At 34.3% G+C, this 12,977-nt stretch overlaps 1 protein-coding gene across 1 annotated transcript; it reads left to right on the forward strand.

Annotated features, from left to right (window-relative positions):
* Nucleotides 1-325: 325 nt before the first annotated feature.
* Nucleotides 326-6,991, forward strand: LOC147394537 (Rhomboid-related intramembrane serine protease family protein). The gene is made up of 7 exons (XM_086454100.1): nucleotides 326-484; nucleotides 1,516-2,144; nucleotides 2,387-2,597; nucleotides 2,706-2,871; nucleotides 4,497-4,667; nucleotides 6,400-6,554; nucleotides 6,693-6,991. Exons 2-7 carry the CDS (start codon nucleotides 1,523-1,525, stop codon nucleotides 6,931-6,933), a joined length of 1,566 nt encoding a protein of 521 aa, XP_086310226.1. The 5' UTR covers nucleotides 326-484; nucleotides 1,516-1,522; the 3' UTR covers nucleotides 6,934-6,991.
* Nucleotides 6,992-12,977: the final 5,986 nt, after the last annotated feature.

Genomic DNA, 12,977 nt, shown 5'->3' on the forward strand with positions numbered 1-12,977 from the left:
TAAAATTTGGTGACTATGGTCATGGGTGTCGTGAATGTTTTAAAAGACGAATTTAATCGAAAGTTTATCTAATTGGTTAGACGGTTGGGATCCATGTACCATTATATTATAATACTACCAGGATGATCTGAACTTTGTCCTCAGTTCTGTTATTGATGTTCACTAAGACCCACCACCACATGGGGGCAATATGAGATGGTCATCTCATGGTGGGCCCTTTCAAAATCCAACGTAGGCAATCAAAATCTGATAGTGTGGCGTGTATTTACACGTGTCATTAGCCCAATGGGTCTGCGTGGATAAGGCAGGAATCCTTGGATTTCTTTCTTGTCAGTTCTGTTTCTACATCACCCCCCAAGCCAATCTCACATTTAATGGAACTAATCTCACACACTCTCTCTCTCTCTCTCTCTCTCTCAAGTCTCTGGGAACGATTTAAGGCGATATTGATCTGAGTATCTCGTTTCAGTTATCCTCTTCAACGGTATATAACTACCTTCAACTGCTTCAAGATCCACTCTGTTTGTTTGTTTGTTTAATTTATTTTATTTTCAGTAAAATTGGTTTATGGATGGATAGTATATTAGAAGAGATGTGTTACTTTTTTAGACCCATTTTGTGTTTTTAATTCTTGATGAATCTTTATGGCTTTTATATCACTTTTATGTTAAATAGATGTAAATTTTTTGAGGAACATGATTCATTCAATCTAACCCAATATTTTGAGATAAAGTTTTGTTGTTGATGATGATTGTGAATTGTGATGATCACTTTTATGTTAATTCGGTTCAAACATTAGCCTCAATGATGAAGACTAATCTGAAAATGCGTAATTTGACATTACACATCTACCCATTTATTCCGAGTACGACTTATTCGTATAAATGTTTGAAACAAATATTCATACATGAATATAATTACTATTAGTTTTGTGGGTTTTGAGTTAGTGATAGCGGATATGAATGTTGTTGAATTAGGAGTAGACATGGCTTTAGACATAATTGAATGAGCTGAAATTATAGAGATAATGCTTTAATGATGATGGAGTTCAATTTTATATTATAGCGGGTTTGAATATTGGCCTCGATGATGAAGACCAATCCGTACTCCATAGTAATGTATTATAAGCAGAAATGCATAATTGAACATTACCCATCTACCCATTCATTCCTAGTCCAACCTGTTTGTATAAATGTTCAAAACATTCCTATATTCATGCATATAATTCCTCATTTTGGTTCAATAAAAATTCTTAATTTTTTTTTTCCGCTAAGCAATTTCTTACCAAAAAACATATTACAAACTATTGATACTTAATAAACAACATAGGAAATATAATATTGAATGGTTAAAAGAGTTATAGTTTGATTCTTGTTTACAAATTGTTCATGGTTTCTTTTGAAATACCATTTATGAATTCAAGTACATTGAATGATGGAGAAACTATTATTGCTCAAGTATCTCTTGAATCAAACGTGTGGTAGTTGCTCATACTATTCTCCTCTTGTTCTACAGATACATTATGGCTGTGGTTCCAATATACACAAACACGTTCTCTAAAGACCAAGTTCCTCTTGCTTCAAAATTGATAAGGCAGAATGGGAAAAATATCACGGGTGACTGCCTTACCATTCAAAAGGTGTGTAAGAGTTCCTCTTTGATTTCAGGTGACAGGAGATGGCATGAACTATATCATAAAACTTTCCGAAACAAAGGAAAGATAAGAGAAGGGTCCAATGCATTTCGCTCGGTTTTTAAGAGAATGCCGATCCCATTTCAGACCATAAATAAAGTATCTGCTCTATGTGCAACGCATGACGTGGAAGGCCAAGTAAGCTCTAGTTCCAAAGATGTTTTACAAAGCGATAAAACATGGCCGGTCTCTTATGCATCAGAATCAAGTACTAAGGGAAGTCAATTGAAAGCATTGGATTCTTATTTTAACAAGCTTCAAAATGATAAAAGTCGGAATCAAACTGCTTTAATGCCTTCAAAAGACTCCAAGGACGTAGCCAAGTCTGAAACAAATATGGAGCCTTCACTGTTTCCTGGCAAAGCTACGGAACTACTTGACAGAAGTGGTCAGCTCAAAGCAAAGAAGGGACTGAGTTCTATAGATAATTATCTTGGAAAACTTCGTGCTGGTAATAATTTACAGACTGATGGGTCTATATATTGTAGGTCTCAACAATTGCATGTATTCATATTTTCATGTAGCTTAGATATTAATTATATGAAATAATCATTTCTCACTGCAAATATTTCATCGTTTCTACGGCTTCTCTTACTATTATCTTTCTCTTGGCTCTTATTTTTTTTATTCCATTAATTACTAGCTAATAAAAATAATGGCACTCTTTATGTATTCTTTCCAATTCCATGGTAGACTCGGAAAAGAATCCTTCAACTACTTCTGAAGAAGAAACCACTGAGAAGACTCCAACAAGAACACCATTCTCTGTTAATAGAGATTATGAAAAAAGAGAAGAAAAGAAACTGAACAATTATATGAAGATAAGAATTAAGGATGCAGAGAATGGTCCAGAGAATTCTCAAGGACTAGAACCATATGATGAAGCCTCTGATATTTATTTAGTGTAAGATGTTCTACTATATATATATCCCTCATTTTTTTTCCACGAATATGTTTCTTTTTAGCGTATTTGTTGCTTAATGACTAATAGTTCATATTTTGTTGGGTTCAGATGTATACTGGCATCTATAAACATCGCCGTCTTTCTATTTGAGATTGCAAGTCCAGTTAGAAACTCTGATGTAGAGCTGTTGTCACTTCCTTCGCTGTATGGAGCAAAGATAAATCAATTGATTCTGTCTGGAGAGTGGTGGAGGCTAGTGACACCGATGTTTCTGGTACACGATTGAAGATTGGTTCGTGTTTCTGTTTTTATTATTGTTTTTTCAGCATTTATCTCATTTTAACTGACATAGTTTCCAGAGTTATTGAATCCATGTCTAATTCATTTGGTTTTATTCTGACCTGAAGTGGTCAGATAAGTGTCCAAAAATTACTAAATTAATGAGGGTTTTGATCCATTTCTCTTTTAGTACTAAGTCCCTTCTCTGTAAAGGGGCTGGAACAACTGTTATAGTTATCTGTTAAGTTTAAAACTATTCATAGGCTTCCAGGAGAAATTGAAAATAAAGAAGGGTGGAAGTGAAGAACAAAAGGATATATATCGGGTCACGTTCGGGGGACATCTCAAACTGACAACTATTTTTAAGTTTCTCAAATGTCATCCATTTTACAAGATCCACAGCATCTGGTGGTGTTGTAGAAAACATTGAAAAAATGGTCAGTATCTAGGTGGTTGTGTAAAAATAGTTGTCAGTTTTAGATGTCTCCCAAACACGTCCTTCACATTCAATTTCCAATAATACCCTTCCCTATATTGTTTTTTTTAGACAGATAGTTAGCATTCCCTATATGGAAATTGCTAATGTCCAAGACCTCATGAGGCGTTAGCATTTTCCACCACATTTACTTTCCAATAATAACCTTCCCCATTTTATCTTTTAGTGAAAAAACAAGGGTATGTTGGTCTTTTATATAATAAATGATTGTTAACATAATAAATGCATTGATTGTCAAAACATTTATTGCAAAGAAGGCATTTACCCTTAGTAATTATTATGTAAAAGACACGCATTTATTGTACAAACATGCATTTGTTATTTAAATGACTAACATACCCTTATTTTTTTAATTAAAAGACAAAATGGATAGGGGTATTATTGGAAAGTGAATGTGGTGGAGATTCCTAACGTCCTCATGAGGTCTTGGACGTTAGTATTCCCCTATATGTATATATATGTATATGTATTTATGTATATATAAATGAAATGATTTAGACGTTGAGTTTTAGCCCATGCTTGGATAACACCAACGTAGATTTAGATTTTTTTGAAAGACAACGACCTTTTTATCATTTTCCCTAGAATCAATGCTGAAGTTTTGATTTGTTCAGATGTTAAAACCACTATCATCCTATAAGATTTTTTATTGATTAGAAGAGACCTGAGATTTTAATTTTACATAGTACTGTCTCAATACTCTTACTTTGGGAAAAGGATCTTACCCTCCAAATGCTACTTCCATATTCACTTTGGTAATAAACTAAGGGAAAGTCAACTAATATGGCTTGGTCATGAGCAACGAAGACTGGTAACATACACAGTTGGAAAGAAAGTGCACCTTCAAGTTTCTAAGAGTGAGAGAAAGACCAAAAAGGATTTGGATTGCGGTAGTGAGAGTGGACATTAACACACTTAGCATTAACGTAAGACATGAATTTTGACTAAACTGAATGGAGGAATGGGATTCATTGAGCTGACCCTAAATTTTTGTGATAATGCTTTGATGATGATGATATAATGCCATTTTATCCTTTCATGTGTTCTTTTATCTTTCGAGTCCAGACTTTGAAACCGATATTCTATTGTGGATTGTGCTTTCTCTAAAAAGTTTGTCTCTGCAGCATTCTGGAATTCTTCATGTTGCCCTTGGTTGTTGGGTGCTTCTTACCTTTGGGCCTCAAGTTTGCAAAGGATATGGTTCATGTACCTTTTTCTTGATATATATACTCGGAGGAATTTCTGGAAACTTGACGAGCTTTTTTCACACAACAGAGCCAACTGTTGGTGGGACGGTGAGTAGTACTTGATCAAGCTTTTTATAAATTGCAAATATTGTTGCATATACTATCCATGCTGCCTTATTTGAAAAATAAAAATTGACTAGTCTTCCTAGATGTAACTGATTTTCATTCCATTAAAGAAAGTAGTATGTGATGATTTTTATTGTTTGGCTGGCTGAGAAAACAAGAATTCTGTGCAATCTCTTCATTTGCTGCGTCCATCGCCTCATATATGAAACCCGTAGCCGGCTCAGCCTCTAAATCAATCTTCCTCAACGAAGCAACAGAGGAATTGGTGATTTTTAGTGCAAATACAAGTTGTGACAAATTGTCTTATCTTTCAAACTATTTTTCTTATAGCCTTCCTTCGAACTTATTGGCCTATTAACCACTCGTGCCCACTCTTTGGTCTGTGAACATTCTCTCATGCTTTGCAGTATTTTCCATGCACATTGTCAGTAGACACCTGTATCACATGTTCCTTTCCGACTTCCTCAATCATTTCATCAAGAAGCGTAAAACATCAAATTATGATCCTTGATTGGAACCGATGCAGCGTGGACCTAGAAGAAATTGTGCCATTTTGATTGTTAATAAAAAAAATCATCAATTTGTCCATGAATGCCTTTCTAACCATCAGACATAATGGTGAACTTTTTCTTCACTCAAGTCCTCTTCACTTCATCCATCATCCTTTCGATAGTCTTTACTTCCTCTTTCAATATTCAAGTACATTCAATGTCCAACCATACTTGATTGCTGTACTCTCACATGTGTGTGTGTGTGTGTGTGCCCGGGGGGGGGGGGGGGGGGAATGTTTGTTACGTTCATCGTAATTACCTGTATACCTCTACAACTAAAATTCGGGCCATGGGTTCCCTGACTCCTCACTATGATCACCACCACTAGAGCCTCTAAACAGGTTTGAAACCTACATTCGAACCATCATCATCATCATCAATGCTTACCCCAAATATTTGTGGTTGGCTGACCAAATCTTGTCCCTTCATTCCACTCTGTCTAGAGCTGTCTTCTATTATTGAACCTACATTTTTTGATAGGACACAATAATAGATCCCTGAATTAGCCTTGTAATCAAAATTTTCTTTACCTAAATGTTTCATTTGCTTTCATTTAATACATAATGTTTTCTCTCTTTCTTAACATCATTGGTTCCCTAGGAATTGAAGAAACATTGTTACTAAGGGTTACTTAAAAGATGACAGAATCGAAATCAGAATTGATATGAACTTACTTTCACAGTATTTTGCAAGATAAGAAAACCATGACTTGAATAGGTAAGATTTGTGGTTTCTCTCAAATAAGAGGATAATGGAGCTTAATGATTTGGCTGTTAACTACGAGATGAGGTGTATTTTTAAGTATAAAAGCAGGGAAACAAAAAGGAGGAAAATCAGTCCTTTTAATGTTCAGATTGGCTCATTACCACCCAAATTTGAGACTATAAGCCTTGACCTGTAATGTTCGACTCTATAGAGTCAAAACATACCCCTACCGCACCTTGAGTGTAGCATTTTTAAACATGACTTCAGTAAGTTGCATGACTTAGCTTTTGACAGAATGAAATAGAGGAATAAGATTCGTTTTGCCAATCCAAAGTGAGATAAGGCTTTGTTGTTGTTGTACTGCCCTAAGTTCTTTATGATGTCTGCACTCAGTACTCCTATGGTACTTTACACGACATGCCCTTCTTTAGTTCTAACTGAGTTTCTTGCATGTTCAGGGTCCTGCCTTTGCCATGATCGGAGCGTGGCTCATCTATCAACTCCTGAACAAAGACGCAATTTCAAAGGATATCTCAGAAAGTATGTTTCAGAAGGCTGTAATCGCCACTACTCTTAGCTTTGTAGTAAGCAATTTCGGGCCAATTGATGACTGGTAATTCTCAATCCAAAATGCCTCTCTCTCTCACTTTGTTATGCTTAAGAGTTTCTTTAGCATATTGTTTGTTTAAAAGACCAAGTTGTTAATTTTTAGGACATTGTCCATGAAACTCTACATCCTTGTTGCTTGTAGGACACATCTAGGGGCAGTTTGTGCAGGAATTGCTTATGGCTTTCTCACGTGCCCGACACTACAATTGGATAACTCATCCTCAAAGACTAGTCAAGAAGATGGAATTACGCTCGTTAGACGTTATGCTAATCCTTGTAAATCAATAATAACATTTGCCATCTTCATCATCCTCATTTTTAGTTCTTTGATTTTCTTTCTTGAACCTCAGGTTACTACACTGGAATTGAACAGCTTTATGTAGAAAGAGATACGTGTATATAGAAAATGAGACAGATATTTACTTAGTTCCTTTAATTTCATGTGGCGAGTGATTTGTATACCTTCTCCCCTTCAAAAAACTGTCCATCAAACGCAAAATTTTGCATGCACCCACAATTCCCTTAATAAATGAAGCAAGCCATGCCATCCTGAATGTGCCAAAGATAGCAAAAATTTTACCGACACAAAATTTCTTTTGCAGCGTAAAACAGTGAGATGCTTGTACATTTAAAGCGGTTTGCTTGTTAAAATGTTGAATATCTAAAATCTGATATTTCTGTGATGTAAGATTAGAGAAAATAAACAAAAAATGATGTGAAATTAAGTAACAAAATACATTATAAATACCGTAAAAATACTATCTTAAGGTTGAATGAGCGAGGTTTGTATCGGACAAGATAGTCTTAAGACAGATTTTGCCTCTATGATGTACTTATAGTCTTTGGACATTTGTCTTCAAGGATACAATGCTCTACATGTGTACAAGGCAGCACTCCTATTACATGTACAATTGAATTTGTACTGTGAATTGTACTCTCAAGGATACAATAAAAAAAATAAAAAAAGTATCTCTTGAAAATAGAAGGGAATTATGCAAATAAGAACTTAAAAATTGAATGAATGCAAAAGAGGGAACACACGAGAACTGTTGAAAACATATGTCAGTAGAGTTGTGGCACCATTTGTATCTCTTAGAACAATCATGAGTTCAACTCGGTCCAACAAAATTTTAGCAAAAGTGGGCCTTGCGTATGCTCTAAGGTTTTTCAGGCCAATGGATTTAAATCCTTTTTAGAACCCATGGGCCGTCATGTGCGCGTGAGCTTGACCCATATCTTTCTCACACTTATTACACTATGTAAGAGTTTATACATGAGAGTTACACTCTTCAGTTGTTTCTATCCGATGTGAGACTAAAATTTTACAATTTTCACTTTTTTACTTTTACTTTAACCTTTACTTCCACTTCGATTCAAACATTGGGATAAATCTCACATTAATCCAACAAAATCATGTATTTGTAATAGAAAAAAAACACCTTTTGATGAAAAGATTGTTCTGTTTGGATGGATGAGGGCTTGAACATGAAGATGGAGGATTAAATCACCTCCCATGAAAGCAATGGACAATATCCCAAGCCCCTTGATTCGGGTTGAGGAACTCGCTCAAAAGACCTATTGAAAAATGCTTCGAAAAGTCAGAATCATGTTGGTTGAAATGAATGTGTTTCCACATAAAGCTTTTAGAAATTTTCAGACTGCTAATCAAATCACGAGCTTGTAAATACTTAGTGCTCTCTGTTAGTAAGTTACACAATGCCAAATCTATGTTGGGAGCATCTACTTGCAGACCTCCTAGAACTAATTGCACCCCTCTTATGAAATCTACTTGCACTTAAAAAAAATGAACATTGAATATAACACACACAACAACGTCGAAGTTTCAATATGACTCACATTTCCAAGTTGATGCAATGGAGCTTGTATGCCGTGCCACCTTAAGAGTTGATTAGGTTCGGACAAGTTTTCTTGATGCATATGTGATGCTAAAAAAATATTACTTTTTTTTTTTTGATTGATTAATATATAGTGTTAGTGTATTATCTTTTTCTGTCAAATATTTGGCTATTAACAGATATTGTTAGATAAAGGTGTTGGCTGGCTTTTGGCTCCTCTGACTTCTTTCTAATAGTAGTGAAGGTAGAGTTTATATACAGCAAACAAAATGAAGAGCTCATCAACTGGGAAAATCTGTGAATTCATCATTTTTGAGAAGTGGCGAGCTCGTTATTAGATAGATCTTCTTGAAATACTTGAAATGCACGTATTATCTTGGCGAAACAAACATTTGGATCAAACCCTTATCTTAAAAAGATCATAAAGTTTTGTCTAACTATCAGTTTCACTGAATTGATATATGCATCTTAGGTGCTTCGGGAAGGTCTATGTATTGAGAATCTCGAATCTCTTCACTTCTCAAAATCGATGAACTTGCAGCTTTTTTTCGAACAAGGAGCTCGTCGTTGGGAAAAAGCATCGGGTTTTTGACTTGTGAAAAGTGGTGAACTCACCGCCGAATGGATCTCTCTGGAATACCTGAAATGCATATAATATCTTAGAGAAACGGACATTTAGATCAAATGTTACATGTAACCATTCAAATTTATGATTACATGGTTATTCGCTTATCATTTAGAATAATAAATTGCCAGAATTGATTGAAAGTAATATCTAGAACTTCAAAACTATAATTGTCATTCCGAAAAAATGTACCGGCCACTAAAAGTTTAGGTGATGAGAAAAGGGTATGCTGGGCACTTTAAATTTTAAAGTAAAGGGGCATTTAGAAAGATTTTACTAACTGCCTTATCAAATTACCATCTAAAAGTTTGGAGGTATTTGGAAAGAAGTCTCTACCTTATAGGGTATAAAATGGGTTGGACTCGAATTTAAAATTGAATTTACCAGGTTTGGATCCTTGAATTAGATCTGAATTAAAAACAAAAGGTCGCATATGGCTTAACATCCCTTGGCAACCCGAATTTAAGGATAGTTTATCCAAATCGAGGGGCATGTTCTAATGTGAAATGTAATTCAAACCCAATGGATTAGGATATAGTTTTAGTTAATGCTAGAGTTCTCCCGTGCCCTATGCATCGGCATCATCTTAGGGGATTAAGGGGTAAAAAAGAAAAATTAAATAAATTTGAGGGTTGATTATTATAAATTTGGATTAAAAGAGTAAAAGATGAAAAATAGTAGTTAGAGGGGTGTTATTGAAATAAAAGGATAGAGATTTTCCAGGTAGGCCTATCTGTTGCATTTTTATTATAAACCTTACTTTTGGAACCAGGCTAGTTAGTTGATTTAGTAAGATCTCATCAAATCTTTCTAGGGATTGTTGGGTCCACATGGTTTATCACATTGGCAATCCAATACAATAACATTTTAAATTTCATGGAAGAACTCTGATTCAAAAAAAAAAAAAAAAAAAAAAAAAATTCACAAAAAAAAAAAAAAATTATTATTTTGAGCTTGATCCAAGGTGTTGAACATGGATGGCTACCTAACTCCCAATTTTAAAACTAAATTCAACGATGAAAATTAACTTTTCTTTTTTTAAAGTTCTTAGAATGTTGTCCTCTCCAACCATGTGGCATCAAATCATGTATTTGGATGCATCAAATCATGTATTTGGATGCCACAAATTGATACAATTCGGAAACTTTCCTTATTAATTAAGAAATGTGTTTTTCTTTGGTCTTAACAACTCTTGGAGGGGACATAAATCATTATAAATGATTAAATACTATAATATCCTCAATTCTTTTAATAAAATACTCTTTATATCCTTGTCATGTTTTCGGGGATAATAGAGGTTGAGAGGAAAGATGATATACATATATTAATTTTAAAAGTTGAGGGTATTACAAGTATTTAATTTTTTTAAAATATGTGGGCCTCATTTCAAGGTTTTTTGAGTAATAAACTTGATGAAGTAAGAGATTTTTTTGGCAAACTTATCTATTACATTTTTATCAAAAAAAAAAAATTACTCCCTTGAAGTTCTAACCACTTCAAGGGAATCTCACTCTATCAACTTTTTACTCAACTAACCTTAGAGTGAGATCCATAACATTTTAAAAGATTAAATACCTATAATACTTTCGATTCTTTAAAAAAAAAAACCTATTATATCATTTTTCTCATCTTAACATTTAGTGTCTCCCAAAACCATCGTTGGACCCACATGATCACGAATAATCCACCACCATAACCTTCTAGATTTCATGGTAACAACAAAATTTAAAAACAAATAAACAAAAAAAATCTTTTTCGAACTTGATCCATGATTTTGAGAGAGATAGTCGATGTTAAGAAGAAAAAGGGGATATAATAGGTAATTGATTTAAAAACGAGAGTATATCAGTATTCAATATTTTATGTAAAAGAATGTGGGTCCTGTAGACACCCCAAGTTGAATGGACTTTCACTTGAAATGATCTAAAAACATCAATAAAATCTGTTAATGGGCCTAAAAAGTCGAAATCGTCAAAATTCGGCATTTTGATCAACTCAAAAGCCCCAAAGACCCCTAAGGGTCAAGTGGACCCACTAACGGATTTTTAGTCCCATCTTTCACCGCTCCACTCTCAGATCGAAAACTACCTTAAGCCCGCTTAAGACCTACCAACCCTCAATTCTCCAAAAATCATTTTTCACCTCACCTCACTTAATATAACCCTAACTTCACACCACCTAAAACTTAAAACTCACTTACCCTCAAAACCCTATATTAAAATAAACCCTAACCAATCCCAACAATTTAAAATCTTAAATCCAACATATCAAAGCCCACACTCATATCTATAACCCTAATTCACAAATCATTATCTACATCAACTAATCAACTTTTAATCATCAAATGGACACTTGTCCTCGCCACAACTCACCTCCCAAAAATCATTTTACTTAACCTAACCCATCATTTCTTTCTAACAAAATCATCCCTACACTCCATGTCATAAATTTAACCCATCACCTTTCTCTAACACAACTACCAGCCCACATCACAACCCATACCTTTATCTCATTATTCATTTTAAATTTATTCTCTCAAGCCATGCCTATACTCTTTCCATCCAATCAACTCACCTAAATATTCTATTTTCACAACTTTTGGACACTTGTTACCATCCCTTTCACCATCTCAAAACCTAATCACTTAACTCTTTACACAACATATTCTCTTAATTAAATACTATATCCCATCATCCTACATAACACTCAATCCCATTCTTTCAACCAAACACTACATCATCTCACCTCACTAAACACTCAATCCAAATAGGTTGGGGAGGATCCAAACCATTTGAATAAGAAAACTATTCATTTATCCCCCATTCCATAAATACCCTCATCTCAACTCTAAATTTCACACCCCTCACCTTCAAACCACATGTCATGCTATACTTTTATACTTTTTCACCTCATCTTACCCTCAAAAGTAAACTTTAATACCTATAAATACTCCCCTCACCTCCAAAAAATAGGTACCAAGTCTAAGTTTAAAAAAAAATTAATTCTCTCAACTCCTTACTCAATTCTTCTTTATTCTCCTCACTTTATCTATTTTAAAAGGTTTCTACTTTCACAATTTTACTAAGAACCTAAAGAAGAAGAAGAAATAAGGAAAGAAAGAAGACATTAAGGCCTTAAGGTGGGTTAAAGAAAACTTCCCCTCTCCATATTCCTCTTCTACTTCCTTCTTATCTTTTTAATATTTCTTTTTAGAGAAACCTATAAGATGTGATGTTTCCCTCTCTTATCTCTGACAGATCGTATTTCGGTTCGGTTGAAAATATAGGGGTTGTAACCACCTTTAAAATAAAACTGTTTTAATCCTTCAACTAGCTTTGAGGCAATTGGTATTCGGGTCATTCTTAACCCATGAGAATGTATCCATAATCATTAGCCAACACTTTTTAAAAACATATGTTGTTCCCAATGTTAGATGTTTATTTTGAGGTTACCATCATTTGATGGAAAGAGAGGGGTGCGTAATACCTTACTTTCTCTTTAATCGGATCGCTTACCTCGATTTTAGGTTGATCGATATCTTATTCATACGAGTCACTAAATGTCAAAAATGACACTTTTTTCTAAAAATGTATATCAGACGACCATTCACGTCCTTTTACAAAAATGAATGGTGACGACTCCAAACCTCCGTAAAAGTGATATTTGGAAATAAAAAATCATGCTTTTATAGGTCCCACTTAAGACTTAGAAATAGTTGGGCTTGGGCCAGATATGAGTATATATCCATATTCGAATCCGACTCAGATCTTAATATTTAAAACCATATCTGACCCATTTTGCTTTCACTAAATCTAAACCCAACTCGACCGAATTACTTGATTTGGGTCAGATACTTCCAGATTGTTCAACATTATTTTTGCTATATTTTTTTTACTAGTGATTATATTATTTAATTTTACCATTATTATTCTTATATTTTATAAGA

Source organism: Akebia trifoliata, chromosome 9 (genome assembly GCF_017979445.1).
Source record: "Akebia trifoliata isolate Shusen 1 chromosome 9, ASM1797944v1, whole genome shotgun sequence".
Classification (NCBI taxonomy): Eukaryota; Viridiplantae; Streptophyta; class Magnoliopsida; order Ranunculales; family Lardizabalaceae; genus Akebia; species Akebia trifoliata.